This window comes from Eutrigla gurnardus (assembly GCF_963514095.1).
Source record: "Eutrigla gurnardus genome assembly, chromosome: 20".
Taxonomy (NCBI): Eukaryota; Metazoa; Chordata; class Actinopteri; order Perciformes; family Triglidae; genus Eutrigla; species Eutrigla gurnardus.
Genome location: NC_139931.1, coordinates 19,132,569 through 19,158,582, shown reverse-complemented (window position 1 = coordinate 19,158,582; position 26,014 = coordinate 19,132,569). Strand labels below are relative to the sequence as shown.

At 41.7% G+C, this 26,014-nt stretch overlaps 1 protein-coding gene across 2 annotated transcripts; it reads right to left on the bottom strand.

Moving 5' to 3' along the window:
- Positions 1 to 1,903: 1,903 nt before the first annotated feature.
- LOC311031054 (oxysterol-binding protein-related protein 7-like) lies at positions 1,904 to 16,245 on the bottom strand. 2 transcript variants are annotated; one of them, XM_084037161.1, is made up of 23 exons: positions 16,035 to 16,245; positions 13,216 to 13,426; positions 12,174 to 12,308; positions 12,015 to 12,068; positions 11,757 to 11,870; positions 11,115 to 11,282; positions 10,637 to 10,778; positions 10,379 to 10,497; positions 10,115 to 10,204; positions 9,841 to 9,997; positions 9,343 to 9,476; positions 8,164 to 8,256; positions 7,070 to 7,244; positions 6,907 to 6,981; positions 6,279 to 6,493; positions 6,051 to 6,188; positions 5,833 to 5,896; positions 5,669 to 5,747; positions 4,651 to 4,795; positions 4,390 to 4,540; positions 3,171 to 3,297; positions 2,962 to 3,084; positions 1,904 to 2,871 (listed from the first exon to the last, which is right to left on the bottom strand). In XM_084037161.1, exons 2-23 carry the CDS (start codon positions 13,381 to 13,383, stop codon positions 2,763 to 2,765), a joined length of 2,775 nt encoding a protein of 924 aa, XP_083893287.1. In that variant the 5' UTR covers positions 13,384 to 13,426; positions 16,035 to 16,245; the 3' UTR covers positions 1,904 to 2,762. The 2 variants fall into 2 exon arrangements, with proteins under 2 accessions (XP_083893287.1, XP_083893288.1); XM_084037162.1 differs by lacking the exon at positions 8,164 to 8,256.
- Positions 16,246 to 26,014: the final 9,769 nt, after the last annotated feature.

Here is a 26,014-nt window from a genome sequence, read left to right as displayed (position 1 = left end):
TGTTGTACATATAGGACGAAGAACTAGGTTAGGGCTACAACATATGAATCTGTGTCACTTTAACCTTTCTGCAATACCTCTTTCTTTTCTGTCACTGGGCTCAGTTACTTTCGGTGCTATGTAGTCTCTCTTGGATGAAGGATCCGTTCACACTGACGCCGTAGGAACGCCGTTTTTGAGACGTTGTGACATGGCGAGTGTTGACGTCACTGACAAACGACGTTTAACGACACTAATAACTCACCTCACCAACCACCGACCACATTTCAAAGTCTGCTTTTAGTTTTGCACACACAGCAGCATAATGCCCATAACGCGTTCCGTTAACGAGCGTTGGTGTCGGAAGCCGCGGGGCGCCGACCACGATGATTGATTTGGATTTCACAATAAAAGTCACCATCGTTTGGCAACTTTTATTGTGAAGCAACAGCCGCAGGGAATGTTGGGTAGCAGTCACTATTTGTACTACTGTACTGGCGGACCCGAAAATAAAACAACTCTATATAAAGAGGTGGTTATATAATTTGCTGTGCATCTTCCAAACGTTCACATGGACACAAACCATTAGACACCAAATTACTGAAAAATTGCTGATTGACAGTGTTCAAATTCATAAAACCTTTAAAAGGATGAGAACTGTGTTTAAAAAGTCTAAAGAATGTGTCACTTAAATTAAAATAGACGTGAAAGTCATAACAAACCTTATCTTTAAAGGTGCTATTGACAACATTTATAACATCCAGCCACTAGATGTCGCTCTCCCCTCTTCCATTGCATTTACGTCACAACACAGCTGTTGCTCGGAGCACATGCGCCCTCAATGGGTTGCCAGCGTTGGTGTTAGCTAAAAGCTAGCTTTAACGATATCTTACCGGTCCAGAAGAAAGTATCCACCTCAGCGTTTTCAGTCCTTGAAACTTCAGCTGACTCCAACGATAAAACGCTGAACCAACGTTCACTCTGGTCTCCTCCTTTTGTCACTCAACACTTGCCGAAACTTGGTGCCGAAATGCCGCCTGCTTACCATCAAACTCAGACATTTTCCCCCTTTTTCCCCACACTAGCTGGCAACCCCAAAGACTCTTGACCCCTGACTACACAGAGATACCATGTGATACCAATGTCGTTATTCTATTGGCTCACAAGCCTTGCTAGAAGCAAACGTCACACATCTACACAGAGGTAAACAAAACATTACTGACTGACATTTTTTTAAATGATTAATTCAAAACATTTTTCCCCCACAAGTGATACTTTTGATTCTGCACCTTTCTAAATGCTCCATGGATATTTTTTTTTGTTTTTTTTATTATTCGTTTACATAATGTTAATTCTTATTCTTTAAAATTTCAGAATTTTGAGGAAAAGTGATCGGCTGCATTAGCCACGTCGTATTGGCCCAAATCTTGATTTGGAGTGAATTACTTAACTTTTTAACAATGTGTTATGACTTTTTACAATATTTTTTATTATTATTATTGTACAATGTAGTTGTGTTCATAAGCTTCACCGGGAATGATTTTCTCTGACAAACTGATTATGCACATGATTTTAGCCGTGTTGGTTGAGGATGCGTTATAGTTGTTATGAATACCTCACTGTTACGTCACTGTTTACAACATCAGCAAGAGAGCAGAGCGAACACTTTTTGAATCATGAACTCATGTTCGGACGGTGGATGTTTCTGTGCTGTAAATGACCCGGAATAACAAGGAATAAATGATGAATCAAAACCAACGCGTGTTTATGCGTTAATGACTGATGTGATTTATGCGTCAGCCACAGTCGAACAATGATAGAAAGGAGAAGTCAAGTCAAACTCATGGTGACGACATGCATCAGTGAGGCCTTAAAGTCGCAGCTCCAGAGACGGATTTTTAAAAAAGAAACCGAGGCAAAACACTTGATTATTGAACCTTTTATTTGAAACAAAATCATTAAGAAAACATTTCACTGGGGTTTAACAGTATTCTCTTTTCCTTATTAAAATCCATTGTTGAAACATCAATTAAAATAGTTCACTTGCATCTATGAGAGCACAAAAGGTCCAAGAGGAGCAAAACTCATCCGTCAGCTCGTTTTGAATAACAAATGGTACAGGCAACAGAGGAAGAAGGCAGCTAGGCTAACAGCACTGCCAGCTTTAGAAGAACAATTCATCACCAACGTGTCGACGTTAAACATGAGAAAATAAAATACTCACCAATTTGACACAGTAAGACCCACTGAGAGAAAAGGCAGGACAGCACCAGTTCACCTTATATACACCTGACAGGGCCCAGATTAACTCTTGGTGTGTTCTGCAGCAAGTTTTACATCATTTATTCCTGATTTCTCATCAAAACTGGCATACAAATAAGCCTTACTCAAAATACTTTGTTTACATGATCTGAAATCCACCAACATGATATAAAACAACATAAAAAAAAGAGAGGCCTCAATCCTGATAAACGACTTACTAAATAAAGTTTAAAAACTGGATTTCAAGTTAAGATTTGCTGGTTTTTGAATAATGACTGATTATATTGAAGATCTCCTTTCAGGTCAGAGGTAGGCCAAAGGCTGGAAGGACATTCGGCTTCATTTGTTCCATAGTGACACCTCACCTCTACATGACAGGGTCATTTGTGTCTTCAAACATTCTCTGCCTCATCCTTGCAGTAATGTGAACAGCAGACCTCTGGACCTTCATGCATTTGTTACTTACAATGACACATTTAATAATATTTACTAACTGGGGGCGTATTATTCCTCTTCATGGTCTACCACAGGTCCAGGTTCTGAGTCTTGGCGAAGCCCGGGTCCTTGCGGAGCTTCCAGTAGGTTCCGTTGTTCAGCCACACCTCTCTGCCAGCCTCATCCACAGATTTCCTGAGATGACGAACAAGAGATTACTGTTGCCATCTAGTGGTCACTGGATGAAGCTAAATAAACTATTAAGCATTGTTAAATGTTCCTCACCTGAAGAACCTGGGGGTGTGCTCCTCCCCCGTCTTGGCCATCTCCTTCCTCCTCTCCCTCTGCTTCTCCTCGACCTCGTCCTTCTTCTTATCTGCCTCTGCTACCTTGCCCTCCTCCAGCAGCCTGACGAAGAGAACAGAGGCCACATGGAGGACGGTGCTACAGCGAAGTAATGTTTCACTTGAAATAGACACAGATCAAGCTGGTACCTCTGGTCTGGTCTGAAGCGCGTGTCTGTCGGCGGGAGGACCGCCTTCAGCTCAGGCGTCAGTTCGTTTAGTTCCCTGGCGAAACGCGAGAAGCCGTAGAACTGGGCGTGGTCATCAGGCTGCACATCTACACAGGAAATGACATCATGCATATCAGGTCTGGGGACATTCGATGTGGAACGATTTCAGAGAGTTTCTGGTCGACAACTTGAATATCACCAGTGAAATTCAGCTATATTTGTAAATGTACAACAACTTTATATTTCAGAACAGTGGCAGTGATTCACTTCAACAAGGGTTCTACAGCAAAAGTGCAGCAGGTTGATTCCAAACGAGAATACAAAGATCAAGCTCATAACAAATAACTGAGCAAACAATAACAAGGAATGTTCTGGTTAATTTATTCCAACACCAGTAAGAAAAGTTTAAATTCTTAGACAATTTTTTCTCACCACTAGGTGGAGCCATAACGCTTCTCAAGAGGCATCCAAACCAGTTTTAGTTCCTAAAATCCACATGAACATAGCTTCTAACTGATAAAACCCTGAGACTCCATGTAGAGGAAACCCCTCTACCACCGGGCTGCGTGAACAAACAACTAAATATGAAATGTCAAATGTGTCAAGGCTTTTAAAGAGGACCCATTCTGCTCCTTTCTGGTGCTTACTTGTATTTTAGATTCCTACTAGAACCGTTTACATGCTTTCATTTCTTTTCCCACCAGGCTGTGCTTGCAGCAGCTCTTCTCAGCCTCTCCCTGAAACACTGAGCTCCTGCCCCTCCCTCCTCAAAAGCTCATCCTGCTCCAATTGGTCAACCACACAGAAATGTCCCGCCCCTTACAGAACCAGGAGTTGTACTGCTGAGGAACAGTGATAAAATTAATCTTAGCCACTTGTTCTTCATCTCCGCTTGCTCCAGACATCCATACGAAGGACGTTTAAGTTCGTCTTCTCAACATGCATCTCTACGCTCAGATCCACTGACTAGCTTTGTTTGAGGGCGGGACAAACTAGCAGCTGGGCAGACATGCTAATGAGTAACTTGGGGACACCGCCACTTTACAGAAGCACGATTTGAATTGAGAGGGAGGGACTCCCTTTAGATGTGGACATTAGGCTTGGACACTCCGGGGACCTTTTACATGCACAAATCACTATAAACAGGAGAGGAACGGGGAAAAGCAGAAAAGCCCAGTAGCTTTAAGAACGTTACTCACTGGGCTTCCAGATGCACTTTGGTGTCGACAGGGTATCACAGAAAATGCCCTCATGCCAGAGGCCTCCGAAACGATGAACCACCTCTCCGGCCCGGTCCAGAACCACACCCTGCACCTCGTTCTTACTGTTGTCTGAGCTCCAGTAGCGAGACTGGAATATGGAGAGAAGGTCAGCGTGGTTGAACATTCTTCAGACTTCCAACTGATCGAGCGCTAACAGGTGCAAACATAAGAGGCTGGTGAAACAGTGGGAGTCCTGACCTTGACAAACGTGATCTTGCAGGTGCAGGCGTCGCTCTTTGTGTTTTTGATGACCACCTCGCCATAGTGCTCCAACCAGCGGTCCTGACTCAGCACATTGTGGATACAAGTCACGACCTTGTTCCATTCGTAGTGATCACCGTAGCTATAAACACAAACGCACAATTGTTGGAATGATATTCAACCTCATTTTGTGTGGCTTGCCTACTTTCAGAGTTGTTTTTTGGGCTCATTTCTCAACGTGTCCACATTGTGTGCACCATGTTTAAGGTTGATGAAAGAGGACTGAGCATCTCCAGCAGACAGCCGTAGTACATTATTGCCTAAATGCCTCATTACAAAAACCTGAATGTACATCTGCTGTCGTCCAAACCAAAGTTTTTTTATTTCTATTATTCCAAGTTTGGAAATCCTATATAAATTACACTGGAGAATTTTGTTGCGTCATAAACCCACTTTACACAGGTGGCATTTATCATGTTTACGATGGGCATTTACACATTTACCTGAAGTTAGGGGAGTTTACTGAATCTGAAGTCTAAGATTCAAATAGACTTACAAACAAAATGTGCCTACTGGAAAAAGCCGACTCCCTAGTCTCTTAGTGCAAAAGAACATTGAGGGCAAGTCACTAGCATAGAGTTGTTCACTTTAACCCCAAAATATAAATACACAGGTACATTAGCTCTAGAGAAGCCCAAACTGTTTGTTTTTTTTGTACCATGCAATAACATTAATTTCTGCTTCAAAGTTCAGTGTTTTAACATGAGTCTCTCGAGATTGACTTTTGGAGGCAGCCTCTAGTGGCCCTTTAGTGAACTGCAGATTTTGGCACTTCAATGTTGACTTCCCTTTTCAGACCTGGAGGTTGTCCCTGGTTTCTATATCGTATGAGAAGTTGTACTGCTGTATGATATTATTAAACTAGGAGCTAGTAGTTATACTACTGTTGTACATCTAGCCGTTATCTGCTGCATTGTGTGATGGGTGATGTTAAATGAAGCAGTGGCTCACTGACGTGGGCAGGGTAACGTTGACCAGTCCAAAAGAGAGGATCTCCACCGACTTCCCCCAAAACTTGTTCTTCCATCTCTGATCTGAGAGGAGACAAACAGGGTGCTAGGTTTGAATCCACTCACGCAGTACAGACTGAGCCAACACTCCTCTCTAAGCAGCTCCTACCTTGCCAGAAGGTGAAGTTTTCGGACTCTGCGTGGCAGGCAGAGATGGGTGGGTGATGGCTGACCTGAAAGCACAACATGTAAAGCAGCATGACATTATGTTTTAAACTAGGCGTGGGACAAAGTATCACAACATCTTTCACAATAAAAGCCCTAGACATTTTGACCACCATTGAGATTTGGTCAAAATGTTTCTATACTTTTCCAACGACTGGTTACCTGCTCACTGGTGTAGTGGAAGCCTCGGTCTTCTCTGTGATTCTCGTAGGTTTCTCCCAGAACAGGGTTGAAGGGTTTATAGCGATACCTCCAGGAAGCCCAGGCATATCCAGAGATGGAGAACGCTGCTATGTAAACCTGAGAACAAGCAGTGTGGTGTTTTTAAATTAATTAACCTGCTGCTAGACTCAACAGTATCTCAGCTCCAGCCAGCTAAGCCACACTCACCATTCTCTCATACGGATCATCAATGTGGTTGGCAATGTCCAGCAGCTCAGAGTACTCCAGCTCCTCACAGACTCTCTGCATCAGAGACAGAGGCTCATTGAGAGCGGCTGGCATGGAGACTCTGGACAGGTCCTTGCCGATGTTGTTGTACAGGATGGTCATGATGCCGATGTGGCTGTTGTCTGTTGACTGGGCGGGGATGGTAGCGCGACGACCTGGATCACAGCAACGCAAATCAGCTAAAGGACATCCAAATGTCACAAAAGGTTTCCACAAATGTCCAGAAGTAGTGCAACATGATCAAATACACAACGAATTAGGAAATATAACAAAAGCATGGCAAATAAAATATAGCATTATGTATTTGAGTTCATTTGCTGACAACACCCATCCTGTGATGTGATGATTGCTCATGCCCACATCACAATGGCAATGCTGAAACAAAATATTCTATCTGCTGCCTCCTTTTAGTCCACGGCACACAGAGGAAATCAGCCAATCAGAACAGAGGAGTCTTTAACACTCAATCACTGCTGGTGAAGCCTGTGAACAGTAATCAAGTTGTCTAACAAGGCAGCGCTGATGCCTCATTCAGCATAGAAATGAGACAACACAGTGATGGCCTTACCTGTATTCGTGGGCACTGGGCTGGGATCGTCAGGAGCGTTGCTCAGACTGGCCCGGTAGTTGAGCGTGGCAGTGGCTGAGGAGGAGAAAGGAGAGAGTCAGCTCACCTGGGGAGTGGTGGTTGGGTCGTGTGTTCTGACCAGTGCTTGTAGGCAGACACTCACCGTGTCCTTCTTCAGGCTCAGAGTTGCTGGTGGTGGTGATGTCACTCAGGCCCGACTCATCCGACGCCTCGGCCTCTGATGAGGTCTCACACACGATCACCTCGCTGGCGTCAAAGTACATGGATTCTGCCACTGAGGGCGTCCGATGAATGTGACGACCCGTAGATGGAGTCCTCTGTGAGGGAGAGCAGGGAAGAACAGTTTGTATAAAAGGAAGAGTTGTACAGACCATTAGCCAGCAGGCATGCGGAGTATCGGACAAGCAGGAAACATGCCACCCACAGAATATCTACATGCATTGTTCTGCTCTTTGTCTGTCATTCATATGTATTTTTTTGCAACAGCAAAGTCCGTGTGTCGTGACGGGAAGAGTCTAGATATGCTCTTCTTGAGATGACAGTAAGATGTAATAGTTCACTGCAAAACCAACATTTTGGCAACATAAAAAGAAATGGATTAAACACTCACTCTACCAGCCCACCAAACTCTGTTCTCAAGTTTAACACTTATTAGTTATTCATCATTTGATTTTCCAAGTATTCATTATAATTCCCTTTTTTTTTAAATGCACATGAACCACTCTTCACATTGGCATAAATGGAAACCAGCGAACGGCACTAAAAAGAAAATATGTCACTGTAAAAGCTGGTTGATGACATAAAAGGCTATCTTAATAAACAGAGTCTGGTGCAGCGCTCAGTCCAGGTGAAATGCACCATTACATCGAGACCAATGAGGATCTGTTCTACATCGTTGACATGTAAGTGTGTCATCCACTAACGAACCCATTTGTAAACGGTACCGACATGACTTTTGCTTCACCCGTCTGTCTCTCTGTCTCTCTCTCTCTGTGTGCAGACCCTCCATGTATGCGATGAAACCCGTGAGCAGAGCATCAGAATGATTGTGAATATAGAGGAAACACTGGTTATACTTTGGATGATGAGGGGAAAATGTTGTTGCTTGCAGGTGAAGGTTTGTCTTGTTTTCTCCGCTATTAATTGGTTTTTCCCTAATAGAGGGTGGGGCCGACAATTTGGTTTAACAATACCCAACCCTATCCGTCACACACAAATGCACAACACAGTACACACCTGGTCAGGACGGACGGTGCAGAAGGATTCCTCAGTAGAGTCAGAGGACAGGGAAAGCGAATGGACTTTGGTCAGATGGGACTGTATGTCAAGCTAAACGCACATGGAGGGACATGCACACATATACACACACACACACGCACACACACACACACACATGCATACAAAGACCAGCCATGCAAGACACAGGAAGTAGAAAAACACAGAAGATGATAAATGGTCAGAATGTCATGCAGACTCCAGAGCAGTCACAGCACGAGGCGTTGATCAATGTGTCACTCTACTGTCCAACTGTTGACATGTCTACAGCCATGGATGTGTTTGAATGGGCAGGCTGTCCCAATGATTACTATATCGATTTATTGACCAATACATGGACAATGACGGTGATAACTAAGCTACAACAGGTCTTGTTCATACTTTCATTACCCAGCTCATGAAAAGAGTTGCTGGATAAAACACATCAGGCAAAATAACGTTACATTTGTGATGGAACGTAGCTAAGTGACTTAGCCTCTTTATTTGGGGGCACTCCAGTCGTTCAGCTGGTTTAACGATTTAAACTGATCTGAGTGCTTCAATGATAGTAATCAATGAACAGGTTCCACATGTATCATAAAAGAGGTCTTTATTCCTCCTTTTTTTGTTGTCATTACTCATCGACTTTCACTGTTTGCTGCTCACAGTGGGAACGTAGAGGGCAATTGTTATCCCATTGGATGAAAAAGACATTCATACACAGCATGGGCAGAAAAGAAGCAGCCAAGAAGAAACAACATGCAACACCAAACAAGAAGGTTGAACTGAGCACCGTCAGTTTGACAGCAGGAATTAACAAGCCACTCGACTGACGAGACTGTTGGGTTTCAGTGTGCGACAACGATCATGTCATTTCTTTGTGTGTGGAAACGGAGAGAAAGACTTGAGGTGTGTTCCTGTCCTGCCTAGAAACAGCCCAAACCTGCTCAACAGTTTCAGACAGCACCTCACCAACAGACAGTGAGGGCTTGGCCTGTCTTGTATTTTTGCAGGACGATACTAATATTCTGTGCCAGAAATTTGTGTACTAACTCGGAGTTGTAGAAAAGGTGTCGGGGGTATGATATGTCACTGTCACAGTCATGATAACAGTCATGATAACAGTCAAGTGATAAGCATGCATGAGTCTCTGCGTATTACCTCAGACAGTGTGCTGCAGAGTGTAGCGAGCTGCTGTGAGGTGTTTTGCTTCAGGTCCGGGGTGGTCCAGGCCTGCCTCAGTCTCTCTCTCTCCAACGTCAGAACCTCATGAACCGACTTCAGGGATGCATGAACTGAAACACAACATACAGCAACTTCATTAACATGATGCTACTTGTAATAAAGACAAATGCTGCAGCCAGTAGTGGGTATTAGGTTAGGCATTTTTCACTTTCTGCATAAGTTTTAGCTTCCATTAATACCGTATATATCTGAAAGGTGTAACTTATTAAAGTTACTACGTGGAACTTAATTTTTTTTTCTCATCTTGGCGGTCTCTGTGGACAAAAACAGTAGCTAGTTTGCTTACGTAGCTCATATAGAGGCATCAGTATTACATGGAGACTGCTTCATGTGAAATGTTCCATGTAGTAACGTTAAAACTATCTTAATGAAACCTCGTCACAGAAATGCAGCTGTTAGGTGTGAGAGCCCCACCCCTATGAGAAGCAGTGCAGATGTCCTGGTGAAGCTTCTTGGCCTCAGGTGACGTGACCTGAGGGTTGGACAGCTGATTGTAGACGTAGTCAGGGATGGATTGAACAGACGCCCCCACCGGGGGCCCACCGTTGGAGCTTAGGTGGCTGGAAGTGAACTGGAGACGACGAGAGAGAGGAAAGAGGGTAGAACATCGATCAGAGGATGTTACTATTTAACGGAACAAAATTAACATGAATGGCATCACTGCATATACAGCAAAAGTCTCTCCTACCATTCCCCCCATGGCTTCAACGCGGGACAAAGTCCTGGAGTGACCGAACCCCTTCCCCACCTTCCTCTTGGGTTTCTCCAGGGAGAGATTCTACAACAGACAACAACTTCTCTAAAAAACATTCAAATGTTTAACAGCTTATGTAGACGGATATTTATTCACATTCTGTATTTCTATACCTCAGATATTTTCCCTAAGAGGTAGTAAAAGTCAAGAATCACAATCACAATTTGGAGGGTTGATTGTTGTCACCACACCACTCACCTGCATGCTGATTCGCATCTCCAGGTCTGTGTTTGTGATGGGGAGACCGCCCTCCAGCCAATGGAGTCGTTGGATGAGCTGAGCCAACTCTGTCAGCTCTGTTTGACATCGAGTCAGGTCTGAGAAACAGAGGGTCAAAAGGTCAGTTTAGTGATTGTGATCACAACAGGTTTTTTTTCCCCCCAATAAATGTGGAATTTGTAACTGTTGATGAAATCTGACAGCCGGGCTTCACTCTGTGGCTCAAGATGTTCTCACCATTGGAGGTTGCATCGATGTCGTGGGTCTGCTGCAGCCACGCTGACACCTTGCTGGTCACTCCTGGGTGAGAGGTGGCAGCAGAGGTGGGGCTTCCCACATCTTGCTGGTACACTGATGCCAAGCTGGCATAGATAGGAGGCTGGATGATCAGACAGCACAGCATAAATCAGAATTAAAAATGACAATGACAGAAACTAAATTTGCTTCCATTTTTCTTTTAAACAATTGTCACTGTGAGCGATACTGTAAATAATAATGCAAAAGTTTGTCTATTGATCCATCAGAAATCACCAGAGGCCCCACTATACAGTATTATCAATGATACTTAATTAGACCATCTTATCTCAATTAAAAAAAAAATGTGATAACATTGCGATATATTGCAATGGTTCGTTTTCTTCAACTATAAGTTATGCGGTTTGTCACCATCCGTTTTATCCAACAAAAGTTTTCGCTCTTAGGAGTCTTAACTGACCGTTGCTCTGTTTGTCTGGGCAAAATTGGCCATATTTGGAAGGTTGTTGGGGGCCAAGGAGAGAGCGTGAAGGACACCATGATGCACACTCATCGCCTCGTTTTTCCGATACACGCGATGGGCACACAGCTTGGTCAACCAGATGTAGAAGAGGTCATGGCTCTTTGCCTAACAGGGAGGAAGGAGAGAGAAACGCATCGAAATCAAGAAAAAAAAACAAAGATGTCAAGTTCACTGCAGGCTAAAGAACATCCATATGCATTGAGTTACATTATGAAAATGATATCATAATGTGTTCAAATGTAATCTTGTAAAATTAAGTGAGAAACTTTAATAAGTCCAGTTGTTTGAATGAGAGGTTTTCACATTAATATTAAATAGCTTGTTTAGAGATAATTCATGACAGTGTTCTTAAACATGTCATTAAGGGGAAAGCAGTGAACAGCAGTGATGAAGGTAGTGTGAGCAGAACAAGAACCACGCAGAGCTGAAGTGAACCACAAACAGAACTCCAGAGTCCTCTTTCAAATGAACGGATAATGTAAATAAACTCCCTTCATGTTCTGCTTTTTGAGGAGTGAGTTTGGTTTGTTTAAAGAGGACTATATGTGAAAACAGCCTAGAGTGTGCTGTGTGGGTTACCTTGAGGTGGTAGAGGTTGTCTCCAGCATCCAGGTCTATGCCTTTAGACTTCTTGTTGATGGACATGACTGCCAGACTGACATCCAGAGATCCATGGAGCTTCCCTCTCTGAATCTAAAACACATTTTAAAAAGGTAAAACTCAAACAGACTTTAAGAGCACACTAGAGTAACAGAATCATGGCAAATAATTATGGCCGTTGATCTTTGTGTGAATGAAAGTTAAGTGTTGGCAGCTGCATTTTTGCTCATCACTTACATCTAGCTGAGTCTTTGAGTACTTGAGAATTCCTTTCTCCAACAGGAAGTATCTCTGAAAAGGACCAATCACAGGTAACAAAGATGAGAATTCAGTAACGCTGAATGGTTAAAAGAAAAAAAAAAAATTCAGATGTCAAATCTGAGTTGCATATCTCACCTTGTGCCAGCCTTTGAGCGGGTACTTCCTCCTCTTCATCAAGTAGCCCTCACAGATCCCGGGGATGCTGAGGTCCACAGTGGAGCCGGGAACTGAATACATGTCCAAGTCATCAATTACCTCCCAGTGACGAGACTGACACAGAGGAAACACTAATTATTACAAAATAAAATAAAAAATGAATAACGTATTCAGGCAACATTTGGACTTTGGTGTCACAAGAAAATAAATCAAATGCATTATAACAGAAGGTTTGTCATTAGGGTCGAGGAGAGTATGGTTTTTCCATTGTGAGAAATTGCCTCTTTTTCCACTCATGATTTCAATATGCACTCAGCACAAAAAACTGTAGTACTGTAGTTAAATGCAGAAACCGGATTACTTGAAACCTTTTTACTGTACAATACCGTTTTAAGCATACCTCCCAACCTACTGATTTTATTAATTTAAAAGATGCTACAGGCGACTGTGCTTGGGGCGACTGTGGCTCAGTTGGTAGAGCGGGTTGGCGGTTCGATCCCCGAACAGAATGAGACGACAAACTGAGATTTTCTTGACTTGATCATACATGGAATCATGGTCCAATTCAAATGGGATAAAAACTTTTTTTTTTTTTTTTTAAATTGTCTTTCGCTGTTGACCGTATTTTTCCATAATAAGGTCCCATGAGAAACACTGAAGGGGGCGTGACTTAAAAGCCTTTTTATTTGGGGGCAAGCAGTCGTTCAGCTGGTTTACCAGATTTAAACTGATCTTAGTGCTTCAATGATAGTAATCAATTAACAGGTTCCCCATTTATTCCTCCTCTTTTTGTTGTTATTACTCATGGACTTTGACTGTTTGTTGCTCACAGTGGGAATGTAGAGGGAATCCCAATTGCCAGGCAAGCCCAAAGTTTTGACAGCAGGAATACAATACCGCTTAAAGCATTCCTCCCAACCTACTGTGCAATACTGCGTGGATGATGATTTTGTCCCAAGTTTTGAGGACTGAGGGGAAACAACACAGTACTGTCAGATTCTGTACTTGTGGGTCTCGTTACCTGTTTTGAATATTTGGAGGAGCCGGTGCTGCTGTTCCGCGAGTGGCTAGGTTTAAATGTGCTGGCAGGGGATTTGTCAAGACCGCTGACCACCGACTGGCTGCTGCTCAGAGGTGGCGGACACACCTGAGGGTCCATTGGTGCAATTTGTTGAGGAAAGCGTTGCATGGACCTTCAGGAAAGGTTGTGTCTCAGGGCAAAGTACACGGCCCTGAGGAAACCAAAAAAAGTAACAGTACAGTGATAAAACAATCATGAAGACATTGAGGAAGTAGAAGATATGTACAGTAACGTAACCAAGTTCAAACAAATGTCAATTGTAATATCGTTCAGCATCGACATAGACACCGACTCAAGTTGCCAACATTGCACGTCCTGCAAACGCGTCACATTTAGGGCTGGGCGATATGGGATAAAATCTTGTATATTTTTATTCATAGGCTGATAAATATATCACAATATAAATCACTTTTTTTTCTTTAATTAATTATTTCATTTCTGTCTAGCTTAAATGTTTAAATTATTTATTTTCTCTCTGAAGTTGATCACAAACTGTAGACATTGTAAAACTGAATTTTAAATAAATACAATCGTTATATTCAATGAATATCAAACAAAACATTTACAACTGGAGTCTAGGTCCAAAATAAAGACTACCTCACTGTATTTTGTATAGATTCAAACTGTTTTAAGTTGTTGGGAAACAAACCCAGTAATAAATGGACCAAAAAAGCAGCTTTCAAATGGAAACAGAGGGGAACATAAAGTCTCTTGCTTCTGTCTCTTGTTTTTTTTTTTACTGTAAGGCTAGAGAAGAAGACACTATGGTCTGTTGTTGTTGCCCAGCTATCACACTGGTGCTTCTAGAGGACCAGCAGCACGGGTCTGGTTCTGGAAAGTCCTGCACTGTGCTTCTCTAGAGGACGGCGCGGCTTCAGAGGGTAAACAGTGGTGGTTCTACCGGACTGTGGGCACATGCTTTCCAGTCTACAGTGCTACTACGCTGCTTCTTGTCGGACTTCAAATGTCGTCCACACTAGTCAATTCCCCGAACCGTCTTGTCAACGATGTCTTCGTCTTTTGAGCCTCAGTCTGTGTCTGTTGGGGGGTCTTTCAGAAAAGCTCGACTTAACATTTTCTGACATTGTTTTCTTTTGTTTCGCTGATGCGCACCGCTGCAGGAGCCCAAACATTAGCATGTGTGCTGCTGCCGACTGCTTCTCATTGGCTGCTCGTGTTGTATCTCAAAACATGGAAGGAATGGGTTCTATCAACCATGTCTTACATTTCTCAAAGAAAAGTTACACCAGAATAATTGGCAGTATATTTGTATTGCCCAGGCCTAGTCACATTACTATTTTGCTAGTTGACACAAACAAAAACTCCCATGATTCTCATTTTATGAGCAGTGTTTGTGATTAATGCCCTACAGCCTAGGTCAGCCTGCCTCAAATACGTTTCCACACGGGCCGTTCTGTGTGGAAGGAGGGGGATAGCTGTTGTGATGCAACACACCCGGCTATGTTCAGTCAACTTGGAAAGACCCGGGTTGAAGGTGGATCTGACTGAGCTTTATTGCACCCCTCACTGACATTGACCTCACCGCCTTCTTAATACTAGCTCCGCCTTTCCCTCCCTGTGGGGAGGAATGGGGCTCCCAGCACTACCATCAACAGAGGTAGGCTGTCCAGAGTGGGAGGGGCCTGCGGCGATGATGGCAACCGACCTGTCTTGAAACACAAAGCCCATCTCATAAACATGAGTTGTGGGTGTGACTGTAACCAGTAAGTTTATGAATACATTTTTTACTAAGAGCACAAAATTGATTATCGATCTTAAATCTTAATTTAGCCCTGAAAGTGCATCAAATTGATGAATTATTATATCTTGCAGCCCCTAGTAGAAGTGACACCTTGCTGATGTTATTAGCCATTAGTTATGAGTTTTTTTTTTTTTATATGTTTCTTCCCAGCTCTTCATCATTAAATGGATATGCCTCAATGGATGGATTCACTATGTTAAGCTGTTCATTAAGGAAGTATATTTGCCTCTTGACTAACAGTAAGGCCAGTTATGTAACACAACATCACAACACCTCTAATATAATACGATGCACATATTGACACAAGCACAGTAAAAACTACCTTCACTTTGTATCAGTGCTGATGAAGGAAGTGGTAAAGTCTCTAGACCATTAGGTCAGACAGACAATGACATGAATAACTAGGATGAAACCACAGTCAACACATGGCCTTTTGTATATCCAGTAACTGTTCTTGCTCCTCTGGTAAAATATGACCCTCCCTCCTCAATGTCTGCCTTCCCCTTTTCTCACAGTCAGGATGAGGAAGTGCTCCATGTTGAGAAGTGTTTTGAGAAGCCTGACCAGATTCTATCTGCAGTTTGTCACTGCTGGCTGGCAGCTATTATCACATGATGGTGTGCTTCTTTGGCCCCCACTCTAGCACAGGGTGGATTGGATTTGGAAGGATTAGATCAAAATCGCCAAATGACATTTGGATGATATGACAATATAAATTCAATCATGAATTTTTCCATTTGTATTGTTAATGAGCGAATTAGAGCATTGCATTTTACAATATCAGAAGATACTGTATATGAACATATAATATACAATGATGACCTTTTATACATATTGCCCACTCCCACACTAAGTTTAAAACTACAGCCATTAGTAATACTGATCACAAGGTAGCATCAAAGAAAAAAATCCAAGAACATAACACTATAATGAGGCAGTTGAACGCAACAGTTCAAATCAGAAAAGCCTTAGTGACACAACAACAAATAAAACACACCTTTGTTGGCCTGATGTCCAACAAGCTGCTCCTCCTGTTGTCCACAGGAATTTCCTTTAACGTTCCCCTTGAGAATATTTGTAGACAAGAATTTCCTTCAAAATTCTATTGAAAAGAAAAAAATCCACACAACAAAAAGAAATGCTCCTTGGAATAGTCCTTCAGCTAGTCCTTTGAGAAACTGTTTCACTGAGAGGAATGTCAACCCTGACTGCAGGTATCTGGGCGGGCCTGAAAGTAGAGCAACACAATCCTACCTGACCGAACAGGCCCGCCAGCTTGTCATTACAAGGGCAGGCTCTAACAGAACTGTTGTGATCTGTGGAGCCGACTTTAGAAAGAAAAGAGCTCAATTAAAAGCTCAATTCTGCCCTACATGTAAACAGTAGCAATTACTGTGATTAAAGGTTTGATGTGTATAATCTACACAACTAATACAGATCAGCTTCAGTCAACATATCAGTTATGTTTATAAAAAAATTTAAAAAAACCTTTCTAAAAACCCGGTATGAAACAGGCTCCAAATGTAATGATAAAAATCAGACTCTGCATCTTTTCTGAATCTGTCCAAGCATCTCCTGTAATTCATCAAACATGTGATCCACCAAAGAGCATGTTCAAGTATTATTTCACTGGGCTTCTCAGTAACTTGAAGTAGACAGAAAGGAAAAGCAGTTTGACAGTGAGTTAATTAATAAACTAATTTTGTCATCCATCATTACATCACTTTGGGAAGTTTTAGAGAGTTTTTCTGTCGTATATGGTAGCTTTTTAGGCAGGATATCAAATCAAAGTCATAATTTTAGTATCGTGAGAACATTCTTTCACTTACACACAAACTTGTGCAGCGACGTCAGCATACAGTCGATAAGGAAGGCTGCGTTGCAGAGTGAACCAGGTGAAGGGGAGATAACTACGACAATGAACTACTGAATAATGAAACCATCACAAGTAGAAGGCCAATTATTCATCAAGACACCTGTTCAACAAGCATACATCTGTAGATGGGTAGAAAACAAATAACTCAATCTGCTCTGTCACTTGTCCATCACCACTGTATTTATACAAGCACAGCATGACAGCTTATGTAATAGACAAACGTTGAACAAGCTTTTTTGTTGCCTCGTGAAGGCTCTGACTGACTTTCTATTTCCAGGATGAAGCGGTGATGCTCTGTTGACAAGTTGGACCGGAAGTTGTTGTCTTGGTGCAAACAACGGAGGGTCCGTGTTACCAATTTATTACTATGACAACGTATAGGCACAACATAGCCTCGGCTACACAAGCCAAGACAAAAGCTGTCTGAATGTCGTCCGTTTAGCTTCGCTTGCCACATATCTTACAATCCTTGTAAACAGGAGGAAAGACTGATACTGATTGATGTCTGCGGTCTTCTTTCTAAACTTCTCTCAGGAAAAGCATCATTTCATTCACATTTTAGATTTGCTACATCCAAATTTACAGAAATGAGAAAAGTAGTCCTTTCCTCCCCGCCATCGGGGGACTACTTTGCCGGGAGATTGGGTGGTGGCTTGGGGAGGGCTGTAGTAACTGTCTGATCCTGGGGGACTGCCCCGACTTCCCATCAGATCAACTTTCGTCGCTGCCCTTAGACCCAATGCTCTACCAGCCCACTGTGACTCCTGGTGCTGGAGTTTGTGCTGGATGAATGCAAGCTAACTGCTAATTGAAGGTTTGTTTCCTGGCCATTACTATAATAACACGTGTGCAGCATTAACTTAAGAGATTGACCGCTTAGTCTTGTGTTCACTGGAAGAACAATGTATGCAGCCACACTGACAAGCAATTACTTCCTTACATTTAGCAGATGTTTAAACCGGTTGGTTCTTCCGTCTGCTGGAACCAAAGACGGAGTAGAAAGACGACCACAACATTTCCTGCATGCTTCGCACGGCACATCATTGTATGATTACATCTGGGTTAGAGACTGTGTCTAAAACATTCCACAAGATGATAGGCGTTATTGCTTTGTTGCTGTACGCCCATACGGAGGACAATGTAGACTGAATTGAGACATCCTTTTTTTACTTGTGTCAATTTTGTTGTGCTAATTCAGGACACATGCTCCCTTCACTAATGTGAAGCTCTCAAAATTGCATTGATAATCAGATGGAAGAAAAATAAAAGCACTCAGCTCACTATAAATAGACAGATTTTTCTCATTTTCTGTCCCTGCACATACCACAAAACTAGAAAGTAAGATTTTATTGCCAAGAAAAAATGAAAACATCTACAAAAAAAACATGTTGAAAAGTAACTAATTGTGCACTGGCTGGTATCTGCAGAACCCAGCATGCTCAGGATCACAATGGACAACCAAGGTAATAGTACTTTAGTTGCAAAACAGAGACTATATTCTGAAAATAACTTAATCCTTAATGATATCCTCCTCAACACTTACAGTGTCATAATACAAAACTCAGTGCCACACTGCATGACTCACTTGCAATAAAATGTGAAACATGCAAACTATATAGGCACTCCTCTAACTGATCTGAATGATCCACATTCCCATAAAAACAGAGCTTGCATGGTCATAGATACAGTATGCAAGTGTATCTTGAGAAATGTTTTGGAAAAATAAAAAGACATTGCAGAGGTGAATCTTTTGTGAGAGAGTGTTCCTTTGTTTTTTGTGAGAAAACAAATACTATGGAGCTGAAATCAACTTAACCATCTTTAGTCAAAATTCCTTTGGATGCATGGACAAATGAGTCCAGTTATTGATAGCATTCAAAGCAGGAAGTTTGACATCCAATCCGATAGCGGTATTACTTTGGTCTGGTCATGAAAAATGTATTTGATTCTGACATGAACCATTCAAAAAGGGGTCTTGAGAGGGGTGATGAGACCAAGACAGACACTAGCATTTCTGTAATCTCCGACTATTTGGCAGGAAATTCAGAAACAACCTCTATCACATATGATGCCTGACCATTTTTACTCCATGCCACTCATTTGGAAAAGCTTTGAAATCATAAAAACTGAATGAGTGATGTCAGATAGCAGACACATGGATTAAATAATGTAACCCCAATCCATACACACTATTTTTGTCTTAAAAATTATATTTCTAAATACATCTGGCATGGTTGCAGGTGACCAGACATGTTTACCTGCCACAGCCAGCATTAGGTGTCACATGTTAATTTAATTTCCTGCTGTCATGGCCCAAGCATGATGTCAAGTCATGAACTAGAACAGAGGAACCATGAGAGGTATGTGGTCTGACCAGTACACCAGAGAGAGTAGGGGCTGAGATACAGGCATGAGAGCAGGATTTTAAAAAGTACAACACCAACTGTATCATTGCCTGGAGCAGAAATAGAGGAATTCTGTGTTTGGATTATGTAAACTCATTCAACAACATGTCTCCCATAGCTCTATGGTGTTGTCACAAACTAGATCCTCAGCTTCCAATCCATCGGGTTTGAAACACTGTGGATAATGGATAAACATTCCCGAGTGTACCCGAGTGTTAACCAGGTAGCCATTAGTGGCGGGAATCAGCAGAGGCCCCAAAAACAGAGGTGCGCCATTCCTATGGAACCACAGGCCAGGAAACGCCAGGATAAAACTGCCCAACATAACCAAATGAGGGAGATCGGGTAGGACGCTACTGACATTAACCTCTCACCATTGAGCCTAATAAGACGCCCAGCTGCAACAAGAACTTGATGAACAAACATGTTAAATCATCATTTATTAGCAGTCTGGGTTTCACCGATGTACTACAGCCTGCTTTACGTTAGCGAGTGCCCGGTGGAGGGAGAGCGTGTGACACCGAGTATGAAGTCAGCAGTAACGTTACAGCGTTAATGTGTGTATCACTTATTTAATGGTGATTAAAAGCTACAACTAGACACAAGCCACGTTCCCGTGTCTTGCAGTTCCAGCTGTGAGCTTGAGCATTACAGCACCTCTTGCTGTGGACTTGGTGCTTGCTGTGCCCAACAGAACTTTGCCATTCAGTTGCCACATGGCAACGCATAATAAGATATCATGATGACCTGAACACAGAATACAATTCATTATCAGACATGGCTGTCGGGAATTAAATTACACCTCTGTTCAATTATCTGTTCCAGTATAAATCTGCAGTCTAATCAGTGGCAGCAGGCACTGTGAATTGGGAAAGACAATGAAAGGAGCGAGTATATGCTGCCGTTGTGTGCCTTTGTGGCCATTTGTGTTGTGATGCTCTGCTCACATTTATTTTTCACACCATAACTCAGGGATTTGTCTCAATCACTCAGCTATTCTTTCCATTTGAATTGCACCATGAGTGCACATGATATTTGTCAATTTAAAAAGATACTTTTGGACATAAGACTGTTAAAATACATAATTAGAAAGACTACAATCAAAAGTCGCATAAGTGACGTTTGTCTCTGAAGCTACGACGCCTGTGTTCGGTACCAGGATGTAACGTGACTCACGCTTACAGGTCTGGCTCATTTCCCCTCTTCCTGGCTGTTAAAAAGAGTCGCTGGATAAGACACATCGGTTAAGATAACGTTATTTTAGGGATGGAACGTCACTCATGACCATGTTGATGACACACGTAGTGTGTCACTGAGAAGTTACACACAACTAAAAATGATGCTACTACAAGCCGACTCTTTACTTTCAAAATAATACATTCAAACATGATCAAACAGAGCCACACAGCCATGGTCTCATGGACGTTGCCCCCGCTAACTCCTCCAAGCAGAAATAACTGAATTCATACATCCAACATGACTGAAGGCAAAAGAAGAACTCTATATCGACAGCTAACAGATATAGTAAGTCAGCTAACAAAGCATCTATGCCCAACGTGACCGCAATATCAGATTAATAAACAGGTTAAGACTATTGTGGTGTGTACTTTAAGGTCCAGAACAATCTGTTCTTTCACAGTCACAGAGATCTGAACGGACTGGTTCACGCTGGCTCATTCACTCCCTCCCTCTGTCAAGGAATGTGCCGGAGCATCGTGACAGATGGGAGTTCTCAACTCAACAACCCAGTGCTTCAGTTTTGGGTGCAGTTTTTTTTGTCCTAATATGTAGAAAAGAGCGGTGCAGGGATGACGCGGATTTGTAGGCCAGCCCCTGAAGTTAGCATAAAACTGGTTCCTCTCGACGAAAAGCCAATGGAATTTTTACATTTGATTACAGCATAAAAAAGGCTTTGTGATTTTGTTACACAAATTAACACCGGTTTGATCATTTTTTAAGCTTGAATGCAATCTCCAGAAGCAAAAAGCTAACAGAGGCGGGCAAGCCGGCGTGATGCTATTTAGTAGTCTCATTAAGCTACTTGTAATGTAAAAAGATTCAAAATTTATGAGATGGGTCTTTCACATTTCTATTTATTTTATATCAAACAAAAACCATCCCATTAAAACCTCTTAAACTGGTGGTAACCACAGACACCGTTCATTGATCTACCCAAAAAAGAGGTGGAGAAACATCCATTGGACCACTGAAACAGTAAGCGCTGCATCTGAAATTGTCTCGATGTTAAAGGGAAAGTTTGTCCTAATTTCAACAAAGATGGCAGCCATAAATGACTCAACCTCACTCTTTACCCAATTTGTGCATGCATGCAGTTGTATTGCTATATTTTGAGCTTCCTCACCAACAGACTTTTTTTTTTTTTTTTTAAACATTTAGCCTTATTGTTGCTTTAATTTTTAATTTCCGTATTAAATGTTCATTTTCCACTTTAAAATTATTAAAAACGTATCTGAGATGCAATATTTCTTTAAAATGTAAGGTAACGTGATGCCATTTTAAGAGTTTCAAGCATATTTTGATAGATATTGGGATAACATCGTAAATCACTATTATAAATTGCGATAAGAAAGTCCAGATGAGTGGGTAAGGGTTGTTCTTCAATGCACCAGGTGTGTGTAGTTAGTGAAATTCGAAGCTTCTAGTCATGGATTTCATGAAGCTAATGTTAGCTTTGCAACGGCCTACAAACAAATCAGGGTAACAACAAAACGGTAGGCCTACTTTATGTGAATTTACACAACACACCCAACTGGCTTCTGGTGGGAAGAAGAGCATCCAGTCACACGGGAGGGTGTGTGTGTGTGTGTGTGTGTGTGTGTGTGTGTGTGTGTGTGTGTGTGTGTGTGTGTGCGTGCGTGCGTGCGTGCGTGCGTGTGTGTGCGTGTGTGTGAGAGAGAGCGGTAAGAGGGTGAAGAAACAGGTTTGGTTCAAGTGAACACCTGTCACACATGTCATCGACCGATAAGGAGATCTTTCTCTGACATAGTTCACGTTATCTCTGAAAACATTCGTCATTGGAGAGTCACACACCAGAATGCGGTCAAACGTTTCTGTGTCTCAAAGTTAGAAAGGTAAAACATACGCCATCTTATTTCACCTAGCAAACAAAACGAACCGTCCGCCCACAACACGCGTGAACGCCCTGGCGCTCACCAAACAAACCGCTACTACTACTTATTTAAAAAAAAGAAAGAAAAGTTTCTTCCGCTTGAAAAGTAAAACAGTATGAAATGGTTTACCTGGCGCCAAGTTGGAGGCGAAAAAGTGTTTTTTTTTCCTGGACTCACCTGTTTTCACTGCCAGTCAGCGTCCTGCCCGAGATGAAGCGACCGGCCGACCTGATGATGAAACCGAACTGCCGCTGCCTCGCGTGCCCGTGCCACAAAACTACACCCACGAGCACAGGTGCAGGACAGGTGCATCATGGGAACACTTTGTTCGTCTTCTTATTTTTAACACAAAAATATAAAATCTAATTTACAAAATTGGTAATTGGCAAAAAAAATGTTAGCTTCATAATTCAACGTCAACTTTACAACTAAGTGTTAAAGTAACATTAGTAGCTATAACTGCATTGCTAGCATGGTAGCGACCTGTCAATCAGCAGGTAAGCCCGCCCCCTAAAGCATCCCCTGCTTTCTGGTCTGGTGGACTCTAAATGGACCATAATGTACTAAATGAACATCATGCTGGATTGAAGAAGACTTGAAACTAGAGATTGAGAACATAAACTCATGTTTACAATGTTTACTGAGATAATACATCAAGAGAGAAGTAGGACCATTTTCTCATAGACTTCTATGCAATCATTATTCATTGTACATTATTCATTGTACATTATTCATTGTACTGATATTTTCATACTTTATTCTTGATTTGTCTGTTTTAGTTTTTTAGTTTGCAGTTAGTCATTCAATTATTGTCATTTATAAAGAACTTGATCATTTAATTTCTTTTTTTTTTGTTTTGTTTTTTGAACATTTTCAAAATTATAACAGTCCAGCACAGTGCAGATGATATTAGATATGTAGCAAGTCCAAAATACATCCACAGCAATGATCTCAAAGGTCCATGTTAGGTCTTACATTTCAGGCAGTTTCATTCTGAGTTCTCAGGTACCACTTTATCAAACTTTGCTGTAAAAAGGTCTTTCTGACCGTTAATACGAAATCTTAGTCTGATATCAAAGACTTGCACAGATGTATTGAAGGAGGTTCATCTCCTACCCATTTGGTCATAACAGCCTTTCGGCCCAACATAAGCAAAACATTTACAGTGTTCTTATGTGATTTTAGTGATTAAAGGAGATATCCCAATAAACATAATATTGGATTAGGTTGTAGTTGCTGCTTGATTATCACACTAATCTCATCACATACAGTTTGCCAAAACCGTTGAATCTTTTCGCATTCCCAGAGGCAGTGAAATCTTGTCCCTAAAATAGTCTTACATTTTGGGCAGTTTGGAGAGGCCCCTGCTGTATATTTACTATACATATATGGAGATATATAAACATTTTGTAAGATATTATATTGCATTTTTCTGAATCTATTACATATGGATATTTTTGAGGGTAAAAGTAAAATTTCCTCCCATATTTCTCCGTCTATCGTTGTTTTCAACTGGGTCTCCCATAGTTTCCGTAGGAATGATAGTCTGTCTGTTTTCAGATATTGCAATTTGGAGTAAAATTTGGAGACAAAGTGACCTTGTTTAAGACTATATAATTTAATTTCTATGTATGAACTAAGTAGCCTGGGACTTAATGGTTAATATTCATTTTTGAAGTTTTCCATTTTTTCCAAACTCGTGTAGCATTCTGAAGTGAACCTAACAACAATAAATGATCTTACTTAAACATGCCTATCATATCAATTAGTGGGGTTATGATTCATGATTTTAAATTACTCATAATTGTTGCATATTTCAATATTATTTAATCCGCAACAAGCAAAGTCACAATCACAGTGAGCGTTCATCTCAATAGAAACAGAAGACACATGGATCAGGACTGAACATTTTATTCTTTTCAATACCAACATTTTGCAGACCTGGAAACGATCACTTGTGTCAGTAATCCAGGATTTACAGAGCCAGAGGAGAACCCTGCTTTAAACACAACACAACACAACCAAACAGGGATTATGATCTCTTCACTTCCACATCAGGGAAAGTGTGCTGCAATCAAACAATTTTGGCAATCACATATATTCTGCTAGGAGCTGCTTCTCATATTATAATAAAACAAATCATAAAAAAGGAATGCCCTACGTTAGTAATCCCATTTGAAGCAAACACCAGCTGGTGGACCCGGGGTTTGACAGAAGGACTGACAGGGAACTGCTCTTCTCTCATCAACGCGGCTCTAGTGGCGAGATGATGGAGAACAACGGAGAAAAGGACGTACGGCAAACACAACAGTCATTTATCAGCAGCTCATTAACATCAGATTCCGTTTGTTTCATTAGCCCAAAATGTAAAAAAATGTTTCATGAGGGGGTTTATATATGGGACATAATCCCCCGGTAATTTGTCATTTTTACACTTTTGATGTGTTAATGTGGATTACTTTTAGGGTTAGAGAAATCTTAGCTGTGTACCCAATGCACAGTCTTTATGCTAAGCTAACTGGCTTCATAGATAACGTGAATAAGAGCATTTACCAACATATTCCTTTAAAAGGATTTGATTTTTCAGCACCAGCTCAACACAATGCTCATGTCCTACATATACGACGGGCGAGTTCCTGGTCAGACACTCAATGACCTCATTCCTCCTGCTCATGAACACATCCCTTCCTTTCATCTCCCAATGTTACTGTTCTTTTTCTTGGTACAAAGATCTTACTTCCAGCATGGAGTCCCTCCACCATGGCAGAACTTCATTCTGCTATCTCCTTCGCCGCCACAAAAACAGCAATAGAGGCCACGCCCCCTTCCCATGTCCCCATGGGACCTTATTTGGGAAAGATATATATGGCAGTCATAGCGAGAGGCAAACATGTTTTGATCCGAATTCCCATCCAGTACCATGAATTGTACATATATTTGTCAATTTAAAAGATGATTTTTGCACATCAATAAAGTAGCATTTTGTGGCCGTTAAGTGTAAGACAGAATAAGAAAGACGACACACCAACAGAGGCGTCCCTCTCTTGGTGTGCTCCGTACCAGGATGTAACAACAACAACAACAGATCTCCTTCTTTCTCTTCCTGCTGATAAAGAGTAGCTGGATAAAACACATCAGCTAAGACGTTACACTTGTGATGGAAGCCAAGCTATAAGGGCGGCGTTGGTGACGCACATTGTGTGAGAAATAAAAGGACAAACTGAGACTTTCTGGGATTATATTTTAAATTAACCAATGTATAATTCATGGTACAATTCAAAGGGAATCAAAAAAATCCTGTCATCCGTTGACTGCCGTACATGTTTTTCAGAAATAACACCCCCTCCGTGTACACCTGACCATCTGGAACACAGCCACATCATGTGTGCAACTCACAGGATGAACTACCAGTCGGTGCTGGAAGTGGATCTTTTTACAGCTGGAATAATTAACCAATAACAACCAATAACACGTTGAACCTACATAAGGCATGGGAGTATTGGATCAAGATGAAAACAATCTTTTTGGGGTGTTTTCTCCATTCAAAGCCCTACAAACCAGCTCC

What these genes read in the sequence shown, in the direction of transcription:
- LOC311031054 (XM_084037161.1), bottom strand. Translation starts at nt 13,383, where the DNA reads ATGCAACGCTTTCCTCAACAAATTGCACCAATGGACCCTCAGGTGTGT. An exon ending in CCTCCAAATATTCAAAACAG is followed by an intron (nt 12,309 to 13,215) that starts GTAACGAGACCC and finishes CCTCTGTGTCAG; the next exon opens with TCTCGTCACTGGGAGGTAAT. An exon ending in GCACCGTCCGTCCTGACCAG is followed by an intron (nt 7,245 to 8,163) that starts GTGTGTACTGTG and finishes TCTCCCTCACAG; the next exon opens with AGGACTCCATCTACGGGTCG.